Source organism: Lutra lutra, chromosome 17, assembly GCF_902655055.1.
Source record: "Lutra lutra chromosome 17, mLutLut1.2, whole genome shotgun sequence".
Lineage (NCBI taxonomy): Eukaryota > Metazoa > Chordata > Mammalia > Carnivora > Mustelidae > Lutra > Lutra lutra.
Genome location: NC_062294.1, coordinates 18,335,143 through 18,359,617, shown reverse-complemented (window position 1 = coordinate 18,359,617; position 24,475 = coordinate 18,335,143). Strand labels below are relative to the sequence as shown.

At 39.0% G+C, this 24,475-nt stretch overlaps 1 protein-coding gene and 1 non-coding gene across 6 annotated transcripts in view; both read left to right on the top strand.

Moving 5' to 3' along the window:
- LRRC36 (leucine rich repeat containing 36) overlaps positions 1-24,475 on the top strand; it is a 47,168-nt gene that overhangs the window by 11,135 nt on the left and 11,558 nt on the right. For 4 of the 5 annotated variants that reach the window (XR_007123995.1, XM_047711947.1, XM_047711948.1 and 1 more), the window contains exons 2-7: positions 3,570-3,697; positions 6,218-6,410; positions 7,419-7,515; positions 10,216-10,304; positions 18,656-18,783; positions 20,758-20,803. Coding sequence is in view for 4 of the 5 variants with exons in the window: in XM_047711947.1 (XP_047567903.1) it covers positions 3,570-3,697; positions 6,218-6,410; positions 7,419-7,515; positions 10,216-10,304; positions 18,656-18,783; positions 20,758-20,803 (681 nt within the window). In the remaining variant the exon portion in view is untranslated. Of the gene's footprint in view, positions 1-3,569; positions 3,698-6,217; positions 6,411-7,386; positions 7,516-10,215; positions 10,305-18,655; positions 18,784-20,757; positions 20,804-24,475 lie in introns of those variants that run through there. The other variant, XM_047711949.1, reaches the window with a different exon arrangement.
- LOC125090038 (U6 spliceosomal RNA) lies at positions 19,994-20,100 on the top strand. The gene has a single exon (XR_007124149.1). It is a non-coding gene; the product is annotated as a U6 spliceosomal RNA (small nuclear RNA).

Genomic DNA, 24,475 nt, shown 5'->3' with positions numbered 1-24,475 from the left:
TAAATAAAAATTTCATTTGTTAATGTCCTCAATCTTGGGGCACCTGGGTGGCTCAGTGTCTTAAACACCTGCCTTTGGCTCAGGTCATGATCCCAGGGTCCTGGGATTGAGCTCTACGTTGGGATCCCTGCTGACACAGGGAACTGCTTCTCCCTCTCCTCTCCCCTTGTGCTCGCTCTCACTCTCTCTGTCTCTCTTTCTCAAATAAATAAATAAAACCTTTTTAAAAAGTATCAATCTGGGGCGCCTGGGTGGCTCAGTGGGTTAAGCTGCTGCCTTCGGCTCAGGTCATGATCTCGGGGTCCTGGGATCGAGTCCCACATCGGGCTCTCTGCTCAGCAGGGAGCCTGCTTCTCTCTCTCTCTCTCTCTCTCTCTCTCTCTCTCTCTCTGCCTGCCTCTCCGTCTACTTGTGATCTCTCTCTGTCAAATAAATAAATAAAATCTTTAAAAAAAAAAAAAAAAGTATCAATCTCATTAAAAAGATCTTTAAAGGTCTATCACTTGTTTTCCTGAAATAACAATCTCACTTTGTTTTCAAGAAAATGTCTCCAAATATTCAAGTCTGACAAACCATCATGTATCAGGGTTTTTCAAGTAAAAATGGTATTCCAGATAAAAAGTAGCTAGTTAAGCTGGCATCTCAAAATCACAGTGGGGCTCCTGGGTGGGTCAGTCAGTTAAGCATCCGTCTCTTGATTTCAGCTCAGGTCATGATCTCAGGGTGGTGAGATTGAACCCTGTTGGCTCTGTGCTCAGCTCCATGCTCAATCTCTTGAGCTTCTTCTTCTCTCTCTCTCTCTCTCTGCCCCTCCCTCTGCATTTACTCTCTCTCTCTCTCAAATAAATAAATAAATCTTCTAAAAAATTCACACAAATGTTTTCCCTCAGAGCATCCACCGTACTTCAGTATGCAGCAGAAGTACTTTGTGCATATTTCTCATTTAGTCACACAAATAAAAAGAACATGTGCTCAAGTTTCAAAATCAATAAAATTAACCATTTTTACTGCTTTTTAAAGGGCATTCTTGGGGCACCTGGGTGGCTCATTGGTTAAGCCTCTGCCGTCGGCTCAGGGCATGATCTCAGGGTCCTGGGATCAAGCCCCACATTGAGCTGTCTGCTTAACTGGGAGCCTGCTTCCCCCCGCTCTTTTTTTTTTTTTAAAGGACATTTTTAAGTGAAACTGGCTATTTTTTTAAAATTGCAAGTATGTGATGGTAAAGAACACTATGACTATGAGTGTTCCTTGGTCATCCTAAGGCCTAGTAGTTTTGCTTTTACACCATAGGTGCAACACTGGAAAAGCTAATTAATATTTTAATATTACTATGAAAGTTTTTTTTTTTTTAAATAGTTTTGATTTTGTGGACCCCTGTGCATGTCTCAGGGACCTTCAGCAATCTGGGGACCACACTTTGATAACTGCTACATTTTGTTTTTATATCTTTTAGCTTGTTTCAAAATATTAAGTTACAGTTTTCATTTGTAATGTATCTTTCTAGAGTGCTTTCATTCTTTAGGGATGTTGCTCTCTCTCTCTTTTTTTTTTTAAGATTTTACTTATTTATTTGACAGACAGAGATCACATGTAGGCAGAGAGGCAGGCAGAGAGAGAAAGAGAGAGAGAGAGGAGGAAGCAGGCTCTCCACTGAGCAGAGAGCCCAATGCGGGGCTCGATCCCAGGACCCTGAGATCATAACCTGAGCTGAAGGCAGAGGCTTTAACCCACTGAGCCACCCAGGTGCCCCTGCTCTCTCTTTTTTTTTAAAGATTTTATTTATTTATTTAACAGAGATCACCAGCAGTCAGAGAGGCAGGCAGAGAGAGAGAGGGGGAAGCAGGCTCCCCGCCAAGCAGAGAGCCCGACGTGGGGCTCAATCCCAGGACCCTGAGATCACGACCTGAGTGGAAGGCAGAGGCTTTAACCTACTGAGCCACCCAGGCGCCCCTCTTTTTTCTTTTATTAACTCATAGTAAAGTGACTGTAATCCTTTCCTGTGGCTCTTTAAGTGCGGTTAAGTTTTCCTATATTTTTACATGATAAGGGTAGGCCTGAATAGCTTTTCTAGTTTCAGGGTTTTAGAGCTCCCTCTTCTGTTATGTTCACAAAGTGCTAAAAAATGGAGCTTTATGTGTCCTGATATCTGCCATCTTTGCTTTTCTCCCCACTTGTACCTGTACCTTCTCTTTCCTTTGAACCTGTTGTTTCTATCCCATTCAATGTGGATTCTATTCCCACTAATTTCTCCCTGATGTGGGTCTTGTCTTGAAAGCGATCTTCAGTTTATTACTTTTCAGAGTTTTAGGGTCCAGACTGCTCTAGCACCTTAAACCTCATTTCATTGCAGTCTCCTGGCACTCGCCTACAAATTGGATCTGCAGAACCTCCTTCCAGTTTTGATTGCTATTGTATTTAGCCCACCACACTTGCCAGTGAGTTTCTATTGACAATTTTGAGATTCTCCTCTTTTTAGTGTTAGAAGTCTAGTTGACTTTCTTCCATATATAGGATATATTATGTAAATATATATTATATTCTTTAAAACGGTTACACACATACGTTTTTCCTTTTCCACACATACCACAACTACCTTTCCACACATACCTTTTCCCTCACTGTCTTAGAGATCTTTCCATATGATCACCTACAAATCTACCTCATTGTTTTTAATAACTTTATAACAATAATTAACACTTACATAGCAATATGTATCAGGAACTGTTCTAAGTTTTGTATATATGTTAATTTAATCATTACAGCATCTTATGAGTTAAATACTATTGTTATCCCTATTTTACAGATAAGGAATCTGAAGTACAGAGAGAGTAAATTACTTACAGAAAACCACAGATCTAGTACTTTGTTCATTGTATCCATCTACCGTTATCTAGGACACTGGGTTCTACGCTTCTGTGGGTAGACCCTGTGATCGTTTTCTTTTCCTTTTTTTTTTTTTTTTTTTGTTCTCTTTTTTAAAATGATCCTCAAACCTTTCTGCAATTGATACCCACATGTATATATTATATATCCTGGCAAAGTTTTTTTGAGTGTGATTTATAGGGCTAAATCCCAGCCGTGGGATTGCTACATTTCTTCTTAAATTTGTTTTGAGAACTTTTGAAGACATATTACATTGTGCAGGATGAATAGAGAAACACAAGGGTGCTATAAAATCAAGGTTTGGTTTCATTGTATTAGGTGATATCACTGCTTTTATTTTTTTAAGATTGTATTTATTTATTTGACAGACAGAGATCACAAGTAGGCAGAGAGGCAGGCAGAGAGAGGGGAAGGGAAGCAGGCCCTCTGCTGAGGAGAGAGCCCGATGCGATGCGGGGCTCGATCCCAGGACCCTGAGATCATGACCTGAGCTGAAGGCAGAGGCTTTAACCTACTGAGCCACCCAGGTGCCCCAATATCACTGCTTTTAAAGGGAAAATCTGATCTTATGAATCTTGGATGTAGGTCCTTTCACAAATGGGGTATGGGAAGAAGGAAGAGCTATGTTCTCTGACTCTGTTGTTTAAGCAGAGTTCATAATATATCTACTGGTGATCTCTTTTCAGAATTGGTGGAGTCTCTTTCATTGCAGGGATCTTATGCTGGAAAAATTCATTCCATTGGTGATGCCTTCAGAAATTTTAAAAACCTTCGATCCTTAGATTTATCAAGAAACTTGATCACAAGCCTGAAGGTAAGTTCTATATTCTATGACTAGTCAGTTCAACCCAATTTATTTTAGCAGTACTACTAGAAGTAGTAGTCGTAGTAGTTTTGGTGGGAAGAAATAAGAGATAATGTCAGCCTGGGGGAATATAGGATCTTCCTTTTAAGTGTTTCCAAACGAAATTTTATTATTTGCTGAAAACTCACTCAGCTTTATTCTATGTTTGAAATTTTCTGGTATAAAATATTGGGGAAATTTTCTTTTGTACTCGGGGAAAATTATATTAAATGATAACAGGCTAAGGCAATAGGATATATTTTTTAATGTGTGTAAAAAATTATAAGGAGCACTTGTGAAAGTACAGATTCTTAGTTGCTACTCTGAGAGAGATTCTCAGTTTGTAGGTCTGGGGTGGGCTCATGGTATACCTGGAGGATTCTGATGGTGTTGGTACATGGCACGGAAACATTGACCTAGATTATTACTGTGGGTTTTTTCAAGAAGGAGGAAATGGTGGTCTTGGAAACAAAGAAAAATCTCTAGATCAGGGGATGGAAGAGCAGAGGGCAAGATAAGAAAGTGGACAGGAGCAGGTTTGAGCAGTGTGAGGATTAGCAAATACACAAAGAGCTCTACAAACATAAGTGTGCACACACGGAGGTGGAAGTTCTGTCTTCTTTGTGGTGGACCCCCAAATGGTATTTCTCCTACGTGTTCCCGTTTTACCCACTTATATGCCTGTCTTGATTAAGCCCTTCTTTGCGAGACTCAAGGTGAAAGACTCACAAATGCTATTCAGGATTAGTTAATGATCTCCTGGATTATCCTGCCAGTTCTGTGCTTTTAAGGGGATACTTATTCAGCAAGACAGGCCAGACCCAAATCTAACACAAAGGACCCTAAAAGAGAAGTTCAAGCAAGATTTCCAGCTGGGACTGGAAAAGCAGAAGCTGCAAGTTAAACTAGGTCGTTAGACTCTTTGGTAGCAGCCATTTGTAGTCGGCCCATAGTTTCCGAAAGCATTAGTTCAGGTTTGCTCAGGTCTCCTCTTTTCACCTGTATGTATGCATGTTTGCTTGTTAATTTTCATGCTAAAAAATTGAGTGGACGTTGCCATAATTTGTTTTTATACTTGCATTCTTTCTACTTCTATAAATTGGGCAAAAAACTATTGTGAAGATTAACATGTGTACACTGTTTGGCATATAAGAAGCACTTAGTAAATGTTTTCTCCATTTTTTTGCATCTATGATTTATCTACATATGTTCATCTCTAGCAGTTCTGAATCATTTTACTTAATTTTCTCAGGGGATAAAGGTTTTGTGATTATTTCTAGTATAATTTTGGGGAAAATGTGAATTCATGCCAAGTGGGAAAAGTGAGAGGAAGATAGAAGTCATTTTCTTGACTTTTACACTGAGAGACATTAAAAGATTACCTGATCTGGGCCATTAGACACATTTAAAGAGAGTTCTAATGGTGTGCTGCGCTGAGAGTGGGGCCAAAGTCACTGACAACTATTCCTAACTACTGACCATTTCACAATGCAGAAGTTAATGGAATCCAAAAAAGCCAGAAAGAAATGAATCAATGTGTAAACTGGGTTCTTTATTCAGAAATGCTTTGTGTATATCTTTGAGTTTTTTAAATTTTCTGTAACAAGAGAATAGTGGTTTTGAATAACAGAAGAATAAAAAACATTATTTTATAAATTCATGATGGAAAATAATTTTACTGAAATTATTCTCAATGACAGAGTTCCTTCTATGGTATGCAGTTTTACTATAAAATGATGTGATTGTACATATATGTACATGTTCTAAGTTACTGTCCTGAAATTTAATGTTGGGCAAAAGCAGAACTAACCAAATGCATGAAAATTAAGCAATTATTTTCAATAGTAGATTTCAGCAAAGAAGGTGTATTGTGGCTTTTCCTCTCCAGTATCCCAGAGAAATGGAGGAGTGGGGTAATTCTGGAAGGGGAAACAAGGACAAGAAGGGTTCTAGACTGTTCCAACAAGGAAGACTTAGATATAGTGTTTTTTTGTTTTCCCACATACTTCATTGACCCTAAACATGAGGCATTGAGATACAAGAACACACAACATACACACACTTAATTTTTTTTTAAATCATCTTCTTCCTCAGGACTAGCTTTTTTGCCTATCTCCTTTCCTCTTGAAAATTGATGTGTTTCTGGGGTCAGGAGAGTGGATGTGGCAAGGGTGAGAGAAGGGCAAAAGTGACTTAGCTTAGCCACTGGAAGGGAGAGTGATCGGGGAGCAACAGAAGTAGATATCTGACTGCAAATACCTGACTGCAGATATTTCCATGTCAGGTTTTTAAATATACAATACATCTAGTGCCTGTGGGCCGATTGTTCTTATTCTTAGTCATCTAAATAAGAGTTTCAACCTGCCTTTCTCATGGATGATTCAGGTAACATGTTTAAGGATGGAAGTAATAGTTATATTTCCACCTTTATCTGTGAGATTCCTAGTCCTTACCTATGTGCAGTTTCATAATGTGGTCTTTTCCTTGCAGGGCATCCAGTATTTATGTTCACTCCAAGACCTGAATTTATATTATAACAACATTCCTTCATTAGTGGAGGTGTCCCGCCTACAGCCTTTACCCTTCCTCAGAGAACTAGATTTGAGACTCAATCCTGTTGTCAGGAAAGATACAGATTATAGGCTCTTTGCTGTGTACACGCTACAAACTCTGGAGAAACTGGGTGAGACCCTCCTCCCCTGTTCCTTGCCCCAGAATTTACATTAAACCAGCTGCCTCCTATCCTTTTGGGTGTTGGCCCACAGTGTGCACTGGCAGGATATATTTGTCTATTAGTCAATATTTATGTAATTCTTTTGTGTTGGCAGGATGTATGACGAGTCCTTTTTTTTATTGAATGACAATCTATGATTTTATCAGTTACTTCCAGCTTTAGTTTTCTTCAGTTGATGGTTTCACCACCACTTCCTCCCCAACAAAGAGTTTCCAGGTTGAGATTTATTTTTCCAGGTGCCCCAAATTTGCAACTATATTAGCAATAGAAAATGAATACAACAACTCTTTGGGGCTTCGTTGACAAGGAACAATAAATATCCCTTCAAATGAGCTAGTCTGTATTTCTTTATAATTTTATTGTTGAGTATACATTTCTTATTGATATAAACTTGAATTTATTCTTGGAGAAAGATTTCTCTTGCTTAGTGGGGAAACTAATTTCTTTCAGAAACAGTGTAACTTTTTTTTTCTTTTTTTTTTAAGATTTTATTTATTTATTTGACAGAGATCACAAGTAGGCAGAGAGGCAGGCAGAGCGGGGGTGGGAAGCAGGCTCCCCACTGAGCAGAGAGCCTGATACAGGGCTCTATCCCAGTACCCCGAGATCATGAATCAAGCTGAAAGCAGAAGCCTAACCCACTGAGCCACCCAGGCGCCCCATCAGAAACAGTGTAACTTCAGCAGACTACTAGGCCATTTGGATTGTTTGCTGCCTAAACTCTACTTTCCTGCAGTGGTAGCCATACCTATGTGGCAGTTGTTGCTATGGTATCCCTGTAGTCTCCCTGAGTTACTACTTGCTCCAGTGACAACATAATAGCATTATTTTGTGACCTGTCTCTAACAAAAGAATATGAGACTGATCTTTAGTTTTTACTCTGTGAATATGGTTTTCTGACCCACTACTGTTTACTCCAAAAAAGAGACATGCTCAGACCACGGTTTTTGCCTCCAGATGACCGAGCTGTGCGGGAAAGTGAGAGAAAAGCTGCCAAGCTGCATTTTAGTCAATTGGGCAACAGTGAAAATTTTCTTTTAGAGGTGGAAAAAAGGTAAGACAATTACTTTAAAAAAAATGTTTTAGTTTGGTTCAGACATAGATAGCAGTGAATTCCTACTTAATGTCTTCATTTTCAGCAGAAATCTCCACAAGTTGTAAGAATCCTCAGATCAGGAAAAAACGTATCTATTCAACATATTGAAATTTATCCGGGATGAGAATCTGGCCCTCAGAGGGAACATTTCTGCTTTCTTGAACTATTGGGTCTGCTTTGGGTATAATTATTATTTTTTAAGATATTATTTAGTTGAGAGAGAGAGGGAATAAGCTGGGGGTAGGAGCAGAGGAAGAAGGAGAAGCATATTCCCTGCTGAGCAGGGAGCCCGATGAGATGTGGGGCTCAGATCACGACGTGAGCCAAAGGCAGATGCATAACCAACTGAGCCACCCAGGTGTCCCTGGATATAATTATTGATAATTCTCTAAAGCTGCTGTTCAAAGCTTACAGGTAGGGATACCGTGAGATATCCTCCCCATAAATGCTTACCAACTCTTTCCTGAAGTTATAAATCAGTACACAGTCTTTTCCTATTGAATTAGAAAGTTTACATTACCAGGGAGATTAATTTCTTAAAAGATAAGGGAAACATTTTTCTACCAAATCAAAAGTAAACAGACCTTGAAGATCTAAAGTATCTGAATGGTAGATTTTTATACTTCTTGTTACTAAAATCTGATCAAAATAAGATACCATGTATTCTACTCCAAAACTCATGCTCTTTATTTTTAAAAAGTAGCTTTATTATTTTTTAAAAACAACTCCATTAAATTTTACATAACAGAAAAATGCAGTGAAAAAAGTGAAAATCACCCCATACTCTGTTACCAAGAGTTAACTACTAGTAACGTTCAGTAGACATCCTTCTAGACATCTGTGTACCTACCAAAAGACAAATGTACATGTGTCTGTTAGTATTGCTTTCTGGTGGTATAAGTAAAGCATTACTTATTATTGAGAATTTGGAAAGTACAGAAAAACCACAAGAAATAAATAAGCAATTCATATTTTCACCAACCAGAAGTAAACATTAATTATATTATAGTAAACATCCTCTTTGTCTTAGGTATATGTGTGTGTGTGTGTTTATATACAATATTCTATGTTATATAATTGATCTCTAAATATACATTAATAATAAAATAATACATATATATTTATTTTATAGTAATTTGCTTCCTATACGTAACATTTGTAGCTTGTTAAGATATGAACATATCTCCACAACATTAAATATTCCTCTCCAGAATGAGTTTTTTCTTTGTTTATTGCCATTCTTATTGCCATGAGAATTAGGACCTTGCTGGTCTTATTTGTTGCAGTATCCCTAGTGTCTAGAACACTGCCTGACACATATAAGGTACCAAAAAAATAATTTGTTGAATGATGAATGAATGAAGTCAATAACTGTTCTTTTGGCCTGGGATCTTTCTCTTTGTCTATCTCTGCCCTGATCCTTTAGATGTCTTATAATGTAACACTCAGAGAGCATTTTTAATTCCCTATATGTATATTTTTATTTATCTATTTTTTTAACCCAAGTTTATTGAGGTTTTTACATAGAGTAAAATTCACCCTGCTATAAAAAGAAATGGAATGTTCCTTCAAAATTATTTGTATATGTATTTTTTCAAGTAATGCTTATTTTAATTCATTCGGGGTACCTTGTTTATTACAGAAATACAGAGATGAATTAATTGTAACTGAATACACTTCCTAATAAGGCAGATAATTAGCACTATCATATTTCTGTTTATCATAGTTACCGTATGATGTGATGATTGCAAAAGCAGAGGTAAAATGTTACTCAAGTGCCCAGTCCTAGCATTAATATCTTTTAAGATCTCTAACCCTGGGTAAAGACTTTTTTAAGTCTTTCTGAATCCCAGTTCCCCCAACCTATACAGTGGTAATAGTGAATAATAGGGGAGCTTTTACGATTAAATGAAATGGTGGGTGTAAAGTGCCTGGCTCATAGTCTAGGCTGTCTGTACTTCCAGTCTGTAGTTGTGTCTTACTATACTATATCAATCAAGAGCAAACGTTTGCCTCTCTTGTCTTTTTTTTTCTTTTAACTAATGGCTGTAGTTGCTCCCAGTACAGTTCTTGGCAGCAGAACTTTCCTTTCTGTGTCCTATGAATTTTTTAATTCAAAAGAAAATATCTTATTCCCTTAAACACTTATACCTAAGTTTGTATCAAGAAAACAGAGTGTCTAAGTCCTGAATTTTCTGGCTTTCATACTTTATTATTTTTTTTTAAAGGTTTTATTTAGAGAGTGAGAGAGAGCACACATACCTGCGTGAGCAGGGGGAGGGGCAGAGGGAGAGAGAGAATCTCAAGCCGACTTCCTGTTAAGCCCAGAGCCTTACACAGGGCTCAGTACCACCACCCTGAAATCACGACCTGAGCTGAAATCAAGAGTCAGATGCTCAACCTATTGAGCCTGATTTTCATACTTTAGAGGCTGAACTATATAGTGCCTTCTCTCTCACTATTCCCAGTAACAATATTATGGCTTTAAAAAATGGGTTTAACTGAAATATTTGTGAAAATAATATTTTCTAGAACATTTTAAAAATCTTATTACCATGAATTAATGTTTTCTAAATAGCATTTACTGGTGATCTCAGAAAGCTCCTTTTGAGCTTTTTAAAATATTTTTAATTTTAAATAAATTATTCTGTGTGGCAGCTCTAGGGAGAAGACAATGAAAAACTGTGTGACCGATGAGAGCTCTGCATCAAAAGTCAATGCCAATGTTGATAACAGAATTGAAACTGGTAAGTTTCCTTTCTTTGATCACAAAATGCTTAGAACATTAGTTATTTCAGCTTTTGTGGCTCATCTTGAGTAGGATGAAGACAAAATAGTTGAGAAATAACAGATCTGAAGTAAGCACTAGATTTACTGTGTTTTTCCTCCTTTCTCTCAATGCCAGAAAAGGCCCTATTTATTGAACAGGCCTAAACCAGAACCCATCAAGTACAATCTGTACTCAGAATTCAATTTCATTTACATCAATTTACATCATTAGTACATTCTGAAAATTGCACTACCAGTCCCCATGGTCCCTGAGCATTGCTAAGGTGATTGATCCATTAGCCAGAGATTCATGACTCATCTGTATCAATGCAGCTCAGACCCTGGCCCTTCTGGGTTTCTCTACCTTGAACTTTTGCAGCTGAAGAATCTCTTGTGTTTGTGCTATATTCCTGGTGAGTGTTGCCTGTAAGTACTGTTGGTAACCTAATAGGATTAAAATAGTTATGCCACATTTAATGATTGTGGCACAGGCAAGGAGAAAGCTTTCCTTGGAGGAATAGCATACAGTGGACCCTTATGGATTAATCTGGCCCTCATCAGATGACTTTTTACTTGAGGAAACTTTATTCTTCAGAGCCCTCTGTCCCTTTGAAGGATACACCAAATTATTTACAATCTCTAAAAATTAATCCCTAAAATCCCAGGAATAACTTTAATAGATGGACTATGTAGTTCAGACGTTAAGAATTTCCCATTTATAACATAAAGTATTTTGTTTTCCTTACTACTTATCTATCTGTGTGGACACATACTGCAAGTCATTTTCATGTGATTTTTATGGTAACATAAGCCATAGTGAAGTATGATTTTTATTTTTCTTTCTTGGAAATCTCAGTGCACATATGTCATGGAGCATGAATTGCCTTATTTAATTTTAAATAACGTTTTTTATATTTAAAATTTGATGACATTTTGGGGTACCTGAGTGGCTCAATCAGTTAAGTGTCTGACTCTTAATTTCAGCTTGGGGTGTAGTCTCGGGATTATAGGATTGGACCCCTCTGTCAGGCTCCGTACTCAGTAGGGAGTCTGCTTAAGATTCTCTCCCTGAGCGCCTGGGGGACTCAGTCGGTTGAATGTCTGCCTTCAGCTCAGGTCATGATCCCAGGGTCCTGGGATTGAGTCCTGCATTGGGCTCCCTGCTCCGGAGGGAGTCTACTTCTCCCTCTCCCTCTACCTGCCACTCCCCCTGCTTGTGCGCTCTAACTCTCTCACTCTCAAATAAGTAAAATCTTAAAAAAAAATAGAAGATTCTCTCTCCCCTGCTGTCCCTCCCCCAATCAAGCACTCTGTGAAGTGGTTGATTTTAATTAATTAAAAATAAATAAAAACATGGTGGGAAGTCTGCTTAGGATTCTTTCAATCTCCCACTGCCCCTCCCCTCCCTGCTTAAGTGCTTTTTCTCTAAAATAAATAAATAAATCTTTTTAAAAATTAAATAAAATTTGATGAAATTCTATTTTTTTAAGATTTTATTTATGAATCTATTTTGGAGAGAGAGTTCATGTGCATGTCAGGGGCAGGACAGATGGGGACGGAGAAGGAAAGAGAATCTCAAGGGGACTCCTTGCTGAGCATGGAGCGTGTCACAGGACTTGATCTCATGACCCTGAGATCATGACCTGAGCAGAAACCATGAGTTGATGCTTAATCTACTGAGCCACCAAGACATCCCTGATGAAATCCTATTATAACAATTTTGGAAAATACTAAAAAGCATGAAGAATAGCATTTTAATCACTCATAAGCCTGTCCCCTAGAGAGAATCCCAATTAATAATTTTATATACAGCCTTCTTGTATTTTTTCTAGGTAAAAACATTTATATATCCATTTCCAGAATGATGAAGTTACATTGAACTATAACTTGACTGCTTTTTTTGTGTGTGAACTTCATTTATGTCATATTACATCATTAGTACACATAAACGTTCACCCCACGAGCTAAAATGTTTTAAAGTGCATAGTCTCAGGGCATCGGAGTGGTTCAGTCGGTTAAGTGTATGGGACTCTTGGTTTTGGCTCAGATCATGATCTCCGGGGGTGTCTGGCTCGGTTAAGATTCTCTCCCTCTGGCCCTGCCCGCCCCCTCTCCCGCCCCCTCCACTCTGACTCTCAAATAAATAAAAATCTTTTTTTTTTTAAAGGTGCATAGTGTCGGGGCACCTGGGTGGCTCAGTGGGTTAAGCCTCTGCCTTCGGCTCAGGTCATGGTCTCAGGGTCCTGGAATTGAGCCCCACATCCGGCTCTCTGCTCAGCGGGGAGCCCACAACCCCCTCTCTCTCTGCCCACCTCTCTGCCTACTTGTGATCTCTCTTTCTCTCAAATTAGTAAATAAAATCTTAAAAAATTAAATTAAATTAAAAGGTGCATAGTCTCAGGATGCCTGGGTGGCTCAGTTGGTTAAGCCATTGCCTTCGGCTCAGGTCTTATCCCAGGGTCCTGGGATTGAGTCCCTCTTCGGGCTCCTTGCTCAGCGGGGAGCCTGCTTCTCTCTCTGTCTCTGCCTGCCACTCTGCCTGCTTGTACTCTCTGTCTGTCTATCTCTCTCTCTCTTTGACAAATAAATAAATAAGATCTTTTAAAAAAAGAAAAGGTGCATAGTCTCTACTGAAAACAAACTACCAGATACAGGACCCATTTCTAAATGTTCTTGGAAGCTCCAGCTGTTGCCTGGATTTTTTTTAATATAAAATTTATGTTGCTACTTTGAAACGTGAAAGAGCTTTGCTTTCCACTGAAAATTGTATTTGTGCTAGACCCCTGGGAGTGTTGCTTGTAAGCACTGTTGGTAATCCAATATGACTAAAGTGGTTATGCCATGTTAATGGTTATGCCACAGGCTAGAAGAAAGCTTTCTGGAGAATAGTTCCCACTGGCTCAGTTGTTCCAAACAGTGCTTTCCCACCAATCATTTAGAATGATACTCATTGGCATGGCTACTATCAAAAAACTGGAAAATAACACATGTTGGCAAGGATGTGGCGAATTTGGAACTGCTGGTCCAACTGTCTGGTGGGAATATAAAATGGTACAGATGCTATGGACAACAGTATAGCTGTTCCTGAAAAAATAAAAATAAAATTACCATATGATGCAGTGATTCCACTTTGGGGCATATTGCCAAAGAAGAGAAAACAGGGTCTTGAAGAGGTGTTTATGCATGTTCATAGCAGCATTATTCACAAGGGCTAAAACATGGAAGCAATCCAAGTGTCCACCAACAGATGAATGAATAAGCAAAATGTGGTATACACAAACAGTGAAATATTATTAACCCTTAAAACAAAAGGAAATTCTGACATGTGCTACAACATGGATGAACTTAAGGGCATTTGCTAAGCAAAATTAGCCAGTCTCAAATAGACAGACACTATATGATCCCACTTATTTGAGGTACTTAAAGCAGTCAAAATCACAGAGGCAGGAAAGAGAATGGTGTTTGCCAGAGGCTACAGGGAGGGGGATGTAGAGAATTATAATTTAATGGATATAGTTTCAGTTTTATAAGATGAAGAGTTCTGGAGATGATGGTGATAGTTGCACAACATTATGAATGCATTTTTTAAAAAGTTTTATTTAGTTGACAGAGAGAGAGTGAGCACAAGCAGGCAGAGCAGCAGGCAGAGGGAGAGGGAGAAGCAGGCTTCTCCCTGAGCAGGAGTCTGATGTAGGGCTCCACTCCAGGACCCTGGGATCATGACCTGAGCCGAAGACAGACACTTAACCAACTGAGCTACCCAGGCGCCTTATGAATGCATTTAATACCACTGAATTGTACACTTAAAATGATAGATGGTATACTTAAAAATTTAAGATGGCAAATTTTGTGTTATGTATATTTAGCTACAATAAAAGTAATTGAGGGGGGGAACCCAAAACTATGGAGACAGTAAAAAGATCAGTGGTTGCTGAGCTAGAGGGGAGGAAGGGATGACCAGGTAAGGTGTACTGTACCTTCATTCTTTTGCATGAAGGGTGGGACATGGGTAGCTGTTACTGATATTGCCAAGAGATGAAATTGACTGAAGTTAATTTCAATTAACTTCCAGGTCTTCCCCTGGACTTGCAGGCCTTCAACAGACTCCAGAATCCCAAAACAGTTATATCAGACAGATTCTGCCAGTGTAATTATTGCCTAGGTGGAGGACAGGTGCAGCGTGCTGCTTCCTCTGCTCTCTTCCCATCTCCATGGTTTTGTCTTTTCCAGAATAGTATATAGTTGGAATCATTAAGTATGTAGCCTTTTTAGACTGGCTTCTTTACTTAGTAATATCCATTTAAGGTTCCTTTATGTCGTTTCATGGTTTGATAGCTCCTTTCTTTCTAGTACGGAATAATATTCTGTTGTCTGGGTGTACCAAACTTTCTTTTATCTGTTCACCTACTGAAGACATCTTGGTTGCTTCTAAGTTTTGGCAATTTTGAAAAAAGCTGCTATAAACATCCATGTGCAGTGTTTGTGTGGACATAAGGTTTCAACTCCTTTGGGCAAATACCAAGTGTTTGATTTTGTAAGAAACTGCCAAACTGTCACCCAATACAATCTGCTTTTTAAAAATATTTTTTTATATACTGAGCTTCTTAAATTGAAGTTTTTCGAACTGGATTCATATTCTCAGAGTTTGTGAGAATATTGAGTTTGAGAAACACTGATAAAGATGGGCATATGCTATAGAAACTCAGACTGTGCTAAGAGCATGCGTGAAAAGGTTTTGTGGCCAGTGTGGAAAAAAAGTCCTTAGTCATTAAAGGCTGTGGAGCCCTGGGATAGCCTGAGAGCTTGGTGAGATTGGTGTGAATAGCTATGTGAAAGTGGTAATGAGTATAGCAGGTCATAGACTGTTGAGTGACCATGTGACTTGGATAGAAGGTCAGATTATTGGAGAACAATGAATGCCTTACTAAAGATAATTTACATGAAAATAACACATATATACTCTGTGAGTTGAAAGGGGTCCTATTCACTCTTTTAGCCAATTCCTTTTACCTTTTGGCAGAATTGCACCTAAAATATATTTGTCTAATAGGTATCTTATTTTATTTTATTTTTTTTAAAGATTTTATTTATTTATTTGGCAGACAGAGATCACAAGTAGGCAGAGAGGCAGGCAGAGAGAGAGAGGAAGGGAAGCAGGCTCCCCGCCGAGCAGAGAGCCCGATGCGGGGCTCGATGCGGGGCTCGATGCGGGGCTCGATGCGGGGCTCGATGCGGGGCTCGATCCCAGGACCCTGGGATCATGACCTGAGCCGAAGGCAGAGGCTTTAACCCACTGAGCCACCCAGGCGCCCCTAGGTATCTTATTTTAAAACAGCAAAGAGAGGTAGGCACCTGGCTGGCTCAGTTGGTAGAACATGTGACTCTTTGTCTCAGGGTTGTGAGTTCAAGCCCCATGTTGGGTGTAGAGATTACTTAAACTAAAATCTTTAAAAAAATAAAATAGTGGGATGCCTGAGTGGCTCAGTCGGTTGGGCGGCTGCCTTCGGCTCGGGTCGTGATCCTGGTGTCCTGGAATGGAGTCCCACGTCGGGCTCCCTGCTCGGCGGGAAGCCTGCTTCTCCCTCTGCCTTCGCCTGCTACTCTGCCTGCCTGTGTGCTCTCTCTCTGACAAAAAATAAATAAATAAATAAAATAGCAAAGAAAAATTCATCACAGTCACCCTTGTACAGGAATGAAAGCAGCATTATCTATAATAGCCCAAAAGTCTATCAGCTGATGAATAGATAAAGAAAATATCTATTTTATTTAAATAGAATACATAAATAAAATAATAAATAAATAAAATAAATAAATAATAATAAATAAATAAAAAAGAATACCTCTATAATGTATATCTTGAAAACATCATGCTTAGTGATGGGAGCCAGACACAAAAAGTCAAATATCATATTATTCCATTTATATGCCATGTCCAGAATAGGAAATTCCATAGAGACAGAAAGTATACTGATGGTTGTCAGGTGCTGGCAGGAAAGAGAATTGAAAATGACAGCAAATTGAGTTTCTTTTGGATAATGAAATTAGATCATAGTGATGGTCGATAATTTGGTGAATATACTGAAAATGGACTAAGTTGTACACTGTGAAAGGTTAATTATAAGGTAAGGTAATTATTATAATTATTATATAATTATAATTAAATATTATATACTTATTATAATTATAATTATAAGGTAAGTTAAAGATTCCTTATTCCCCCTCAAAAGTGATTCTATAATCATTGGTAACTGATTGAAATTTGAGGTGAATGAGAATCAAAGAATTAATTTCTATCTTGAGGGATTGATTGAGTAGTAATAATGCCAGGACTGAGATGTGTGTTTTTTTTTAAAGACTTTATTTATTTATTTTACATAGAGAGAGATCACAAGTAGGCAGAGAGGCAGGCAGAGAAGGGGAGAAGCAGGCTTCTTGCTGAACAGAAAGCCTGTTGCGGGGCTCAATTCCAGGACCCTGAGATTATGACAGCTGAAGGCAGAGGCTTAACCCACTGAGCCACCCAGGTGCCCCCTGAGATGTGGTTTTGAAATGGGTGGGGGACATCAGTAGCAGCAGGCCTGGAAATGAAGATAATGAGTTTGGTTTAGAAAATACTTTTTATTTATCTAGGACAGGGGCACTCCCTAGAGGCAGTTAAAAAAAACTTAGGTTTGGAGATGAAAAGAGAGGAGAGTTGAGATGGAGATTTTGGGTCATTCAGGGTGCCTGGGTGGCTCAGTCAGTTAAGAGTCTGCCTTCAGATCAAGTCCTGATCTCAGGTCCTGGAATCAAGCCCTGCATTGGGATCCCTGTTCAGCAGGAAGCCTTCTTCTCCCTCTCCTCCTGGCTTTTGCTCTCTGTTGCTATCTCTGTCACTCTTTCTCTCAAATAAATAAATAAAATCTTTAAAGAAAAAAAAGATTTTGGGTCATCCAAATTTAGGTGATAAAGAGAAGATATGGGAGCATTTAGCAAAAAATTTGGATATTGGGGAATTTGAAAGAAAAAGAACCGGTGAATCTGGAGAAGAATATAAACACAGTAGAAAAAAACCAGGATGGAGCAGGGTCTTGGACACCTGGGAAGTATAAGTTTGTTCTGTAGGATGAAGGCAAAAGGAGGCCTGAACCCAAAATTGCAGTGTTCTACCATCCTCATTTTTTTTTTTTAACAAAGAATCAGGTTAAGACCAGTAATTTCTGCTTTACTTTGTTTGCTTTGTTTTTTCTATGTTACTAGTGCAATAGGAGCCAGAGAATATAAACTATGAGAGCTTGAAAGTAGTTCTGTCAAATAGAATCATCTAAGAGAATTTTTATATTGGAGTAATAGGAAATTTCAGTCCCAGGAGGCAACTCACAAGTAGGAAGCATTTTAGAGCCCCAATTGGACTGAAGGGCTGGATTTTCAAAAGCTGGCTTTATTCACTGTGTATTCTCAGTTGCCCTGGCTTACAACAGCTTTCTGTTGCCAGAGCCTACAGATGAGAACTAGCAGAAGAGCACATTGTTTGACTAAGGCCCAAGTTTTTAAAACTATCTTAATTCTTACACAATCCTGCTAGGGAAACAAACCTCCCTAAACAAGAAACTTATTTTCATCCAAATTCCCCCAGAAGATTCCAGATCCCAGAATTGTACAATTAATAAGTACTGATCAAGGATGTGCAGGGGCGCCTGGGTGACTCAGCTTAGAGACTGACTCTTGGATTTGGCTCAGAACATGGGGGTGGAGCCCCATGTTGGGCTTCATGCTCAGCACAGAGTCGGCTTGAGATTCTCTCTCCCTCTCCTTCTGTCCCTCCCCCTGCTCTCATGTGCACACACTTTCTTTCTCAAATAAATAAATCTTAAAAAAAAAAAAAAAAAAGAATGTGCAAAAACTTCTCTACAAGCGTTCCAATCTAATAAAAATCTTAACTGGCTCTTTTTGATAACAGTTTCTAGGGTGACCAGGACTAGGAGATAGTTCTGTTTGTTTTTAAGATTTTATTTTTAAATAATCTCTGTACCCAGTGTGGGGCTTGAACTCACAATCAGGAGATCAAGAGTTGCATGCTCCACTGACTGAGCCAGCCAGGAACCCCCGATTACCTTGTTTCAACCTTACCTCAACTCTAAGAGATAGGTAGTTTAGATTTGATCATCACTATTTTACAATGGAGAAAATTAGAGAGGTTAAGCTGTTCACCCAAATTCACATGGTTTCTAACTGGTGGCACCAGAATTAGCTCTCAATCTTGTGACTTCCTTTCTAGTATCTTTCCATAAGACATATTGTCTTTGAAGTCTGGTCAGTGCTTCATTGTATTCCTTTTCTTTTAACACAGACTCAAACAAAGGACTTTTTATTCCCTTCCCCAATCGGGAAATAAAGGATTCCCTAATGAGTACTTCTGCAACCCCGGGCAGTGGTATACCAGATCAGAAATTAGACACTTTCCTGCTGGGAACACAGGTAATGTATTCATTTTCCTGTTGATCTGTTGACTAGTCAATGATTAATACTAACAGTTCATTGGACTTTCAATTATTTATGAAGGTCTAGGTGGACTTGTTTGATTTATCAAAGAAAGAAGGGCAAACAGGATGCAGAGGACCTTCTCCATTAATTTCAACCTGCCTTTTCCCTCTCCCCTACTATCCCATTATCGAAAGTGGTATATTTATACATACAAGTTTTAGTACTTTTTATGCCAGGTATTTTGGCTCTCAAACAGGAATACAACAATTAGAGGTTTTGGCTGGTTTTTAAGTTTCTCCTCTCTACCCAATGTCTCCATCTCCTGTTACCTCATTCCTTATATTTTCCACCTCTGACTTTTTTTTTTATGATTTATTTATTTATTTGAGAGAGAGAGAAAGAGAGCATGAGCTGGGGGGGAGAGAGAGAAGAAGCAGACTCCCCACTAAGCTCGGAGGCCCACACAGGACCCTGAGTTCATGACCTAAGCTGAAGCCAAGAGCCAGAGGCTCAGCTTACTGAGCCACCCAGGCGCCCTTACCTCTGATTTTTTAATTACTCAATCTCAGCATCTCAAGCGTGGCTTTCCCAAAGCTGCCTCTTCATTGGAACATAAAAGAAGAAAAGTTAAGGGGTAAAGATGGCATAGAAGTTGTGGGCAGTGGGGAGGTAGAGATTGTGCAAGATGAGGCAAGAATTAAGAATAAATTTTTAGGGGCACCTGGGTGGCTCAGTGGGTTAAGCCTCTGCCTTCGGCTCAGGTCATGAGCTCAGCTGAGGTCCTGGGATCAGGCCCCATATTGGGCTCTGCTCAGTGGGGAGCCTGCTTCCTTCTTTCTCTCTCTCTCTCTCCCTCTGCCCGCCTTTCTGCCTGCTTGTGATCTCTGTCAAATAAATAAATAAAATCTTTAAAAAAAAAAAAGAATACATTTTTAGGGACACCTGGATGGCTCAGTCAGTTAAGCATCTGCCTTTGGTTCATGTCATGATCCCAGGGCCCTGGGATCAAGTCATTCATCAGGCTCCTTGCTTAGCAGGGAGCCTACTGCTCCCTCTGCCGGCTGCTCCCCCTGATGGTACTCTCTCTTTCTCTATGTCTGACAAATAAATAAATAAAAATCTAAACAAAAACAACAAAAAAGTATGAGTTTTTAGTGAAAATAATTGTTGGGAGGGTTATACAACCATTATATAAGACTCGTGTGTGCTCACTTTGGCAGCACATATACTAAAATTGGAATGATACAGAAAAGATTAGCATGGTCCCTGCACAAGGATGACACGCAAATTTGTGAAGCATTCCATTAAAAAAAAAAAAAAAGACTCATGTGTATAAGTATTATGCAGGAAGCAGAATTAACTACTTTATATTCTACTTCTCCTTTTGTCTGCATTTTCTGTGATAAATTATAAGCAATGAAATTGCTGAAAATAGCCAGAAGGAGAAAGAAAAGAAGCAAGGGCTCTGATTAATCCACATTTGGATAGTCAACACTGTACTAGTAAAATGTTAGTAAGATTTTTTTTTTTCAGTTTGAGTTTACCATACTTTCATCTTATAAAAAGACATATTTAAAAAAAAAAGACAGATTTGTATTTAGTTGATTCCTTTGTTTTTGGAGATTCTCTTTAGGTAACTTAGAAACTATCTCAATTACTATTTTAAAATATCTTAGTATTTATTTTTTCTTAAAGATTTTATTTATTTGTTTGACAGACACAGCAAGAGAGGGAACACTAGCATGGGGAGTGGGGGAGGGAGAAACAGGCACCCCATTGAATAAGAAGCCCAAAGCAGGGCTAGATCCCAGGACCCTGGGATCATGACCTAAGCCGAAGTCAGACGTTTAACAACTGAGCCACCCAGGCGCCCCTTAGTATTTGTTTTAAAGGAAATGTCTTGTAAGCTCATGTCTCGATGCCCATCAACTCTGTTTTCCTAAACATTCAAACTTTTTTTTGTTGTAGGAAGTGGCAAGAAGGGAGATCCCAAGTGACAATCACCAGGAAGATGGTAAATATTTTGTTCAGGAAGTATTTTTGTCCAACTAATCAGAGAAATCTAGATGAGAAGATGGAGATATCTCAGCCCTGGGGCCCTATATGGTCAACTAACTCTTTCTGCTTTTGTTGGGGCTCCCCTGGATGCTTAGTGACCTGTGAGGCCTTTCTGGTTGAAGAATGGATATTCTGACTTCCTTTTTGACTTTTGCGCTGGCTGGCTGTTCCTTGTTTCTTTTTTCTTACCTTTCTTGCCCTCTTTTGGATTTACTATGTCTTTATTCATCCATTTGTTCTCTCTATTGGTTTATTTATAAGTTATATACTGTTTCAATACCTTTATTATTATTCCCCAAACTACAATATATGCCCTTAACTTATATAATTAAAAAAAAATTTAATCAATACCTTAACTCTTCTCTTGGATAATTTAAAGACCTTAAAATACTTTACTCCTTTTAGTCTTTCCTGATTTAAATATTATTATTACAGATTTTAATCCTCACTATATATTTTTTTTTAAAGATTTTATTTATTTATTTATTTGACAGACAGAGATCACAAGGAGGCAGAGAGGCAGGCAGAGAAGCGGGGGGGAAGAAGGCTCCCTGATGAGCAGAGAGCCCTATGTGGGGCTCAATCCCAGGACCCTGGGATCATGACCTGAGCCAAAGGCAGAAGCTTTAACCCACTGAGCCACCCAGGCGCCCTATCCTCACTATATTTTTAAAGTCACATAAATTGTTATACAGTCAATGTTCATCTAAATTTATCTTTGGGGATGCCTGGGTGGCTCAGTTGGTTGGACGACTGCCTTCGGCTCAGGTCATGATCCTGGAGTCCCGGAATCGAGTCCCGCATCGGGCTCCCGGCTCCGCGGGGAGTCCGCTTCTCTCTCTGACCTTCTCCTCGCTCATGCTCTCTCTCACTGTCTCTCTCTCAAATAAATAAATAAAATCTTTAAAAAATAATAATAATAATACTAAATTTATCTTTGTATTTACCACTTTGCTCTTCATTTCTTTTTTTCATTCTAGATTTCCCTTCTGAGATCAATTTTCTCCAACTTATAGTATGTCTTTTAGAATTTCCTTTAGTGTGGGTTTATTCTGTTGAACACTTTCAGTTTTTGTTTGTGTGAAAATGCCTATATTCCACCATTTTTTTAAAGATTTTACTCATTTATTTGATAGAGAGACAGTGAGAGAGATCATAAGCAGGGGGAGTGGGAGAGGGAGAAGCAGGATCCCTGCTGAGCAGGAAGCCCGATGCGGGGCTCAATCCCAGGACTCTGCGATCATGACTTGAGCCAAAGGCAGGTGCTTAATGACTGAGCCACCCAGGCGCCCCATCCACCATCACTCTTAAGGAGTATTTTGGCCAGGTATAAATTTCTAGATTGGTAGTTATTTCTTCCAGAATATTGAAGGTATTCCACTGTATTGTTTTGGTTTTTGCTTTTGAAAAATCAGCTGGAGGTCTTTCAGTCCTGCAGGGATAATTTGTCTTTTTTTCTCTGGCTCCATTTAAGATTTTCCAATTGTCTTTGATTTTCTTCAATTTTGGTATGACATGTGGTTTTCTTTTTATTTATCTTGTTCAGTATTTATTACACTTGAATCTGTGAATTGTGTCTTATTAATTCTGGAAAGTGCTTCAAATATTGTTTGTGTCTCATTCTTTCTCTCTGTCCTTCTGGGACTCTTGATTAAATAAATATATAGTAGAGATTTTTATTTTGTCCTCTTTTTCTTTTATTCTTTTATATTTTTCATTTTGGGGGGGTTTCTGATCTGCATCCTGGATAATTCCTTCTGACCCATCTTTCAGCTCACTAACATTTTCTTTTTCTTTTTTTTTTTTTAAGATTTTATTTATTTATTTGACAGACAGAGATCACAAGTAGGCAGAGAGAGAGGAGGAAGCAGGCTCCCTGCTGAGCAGAGAGCCTGATGCGGGCTCGATCCCAGAACCCTGGGATCATGACCTGAGCCAAAGGCAGAGGCTTTAACCCACTGAGCCACCCAGGTGCCCCTCACTAACATTTTCTTCAGCTGTGTCTAATCTGTTATTAATCTTTTTCTTTAAAAAATTTTTTTTATTTATTTGACAGAGAGAGATCACAAGTAGAGAGGCAGGCAGAGAGAGAGAGAGGAGGAAGAGGGTTCCCTGTCCAGAAGAGAGCCCAATGTAGGACTCAATCCCAGGACCCTGATATCATGACCTGGGCCGAAGGCAGAGGCTTAACCCACTGAGCCACCCAGGCACCCAATCTGCTGTTAATCTTGTCTGCTAAGTTCTTAATTTCATAACTTTTATTTCTCAGTTCTCTAAATTTTTTTTAAAGATTTTATTTATTTTTTTGAAGGAGAGAGAGAAATAACGAGACAGAGAGAGAGAGCATGAGCAGGGGGGTGGGGAGAAGCAGGCTCCCTGCTGAGCAGAGAGCCCAATGCAGGACTTGATCCAGGACCCCAGAATCATGACCTGAGCTGAAGGCAGATGTTTAACCAACTGAGCCACCCAGGTGCCCTACAGGTCTCTAAGTTTTATTTTGTTCTTTTTCAAGTCTGCTGGCTCAGTTTTTATAAACAGAAAATTTCCTGCTTGTTTTTTATTTTTTTTCTTAAGATTTTATTTATTTATTTGACAGAGAGAGAGAAAGACAATAAGAGCAGGAACACAAGCTAGGGGAGTGGGAGAGAGAGAAGCAGGCTCCCCTGCAGAGCAGGGAACCTGATGTGGGGCTCGATCCCAGAATCCTGGGGATCATGACCTGAGCTGAAGGCAGACACCTAACGACTGAGCCACCCAGGTGCCCCTGTTTTATATTTCCTGATGCATAGTAAACATAGCTGTTGCATAGGCTATATCTGTAAATTCCGATACCTGAAGTTTATTGTCTTCTTTTTTTCTATTCATACTTATGTTGTCTTGTTTCCCTTTTTGTTTCTTTGCTTTGGTTATTTGCTATGTATTTGAAAAACTATTTAAAGGAATTATTTAAAGTCTTACATAAAGGTATCTTTTCCAGATCAGATTTTCATTTGCTTCTACCAGCACTATCATTCTGGGATCACTTAAATCCAGGCTCAAAGCTCAAGGTTCCCTAGACCCACTCAGATGATACAAACCTGAATTAGTCAGTACAAGGGCTGGCTTATTTCCAGTTTACTTTTACTCTGAAGGTTGCATTCTGCTTGGGGTTCCATCTTAATGTGTAGGTGGGGGTGGGATGGGAGGTAAGGATGGTTTGTCATACTTCTCACTTTGGATAGATGTTGAACTTCTGTCCCTGTTATCCTAAAACTTCTGAGGGTAAATGTGACTTTCAGTGCTAGACTTACCTATGTGTGTTCTTGCTGTTTCCTAGATTTTCATCCAGAAAATCCTTACCAGCTAACAAGCTCTTTGATGCTTTAAAGAACATGTATCATCCCACTTTTTTAATGTCTTCAATAAGAGGCACAGTCTGAATTATCTAATCATATCACTTGTTGTTAGATTCTTCTTGTTGCATAAAAATACTGTTCCTTTCCCTCACTGTGTAGGCTGGCCCTGGGTAAAACATTGATATTCTATAGGTGCTATAAAGATAAAAAATGCTTGGTTCTACTTTTTTTAAGTTAATGTGACTAATTCAGGTATGCTTCCTAAGGAAGCCCTTTAAGCACATGAAACTCTG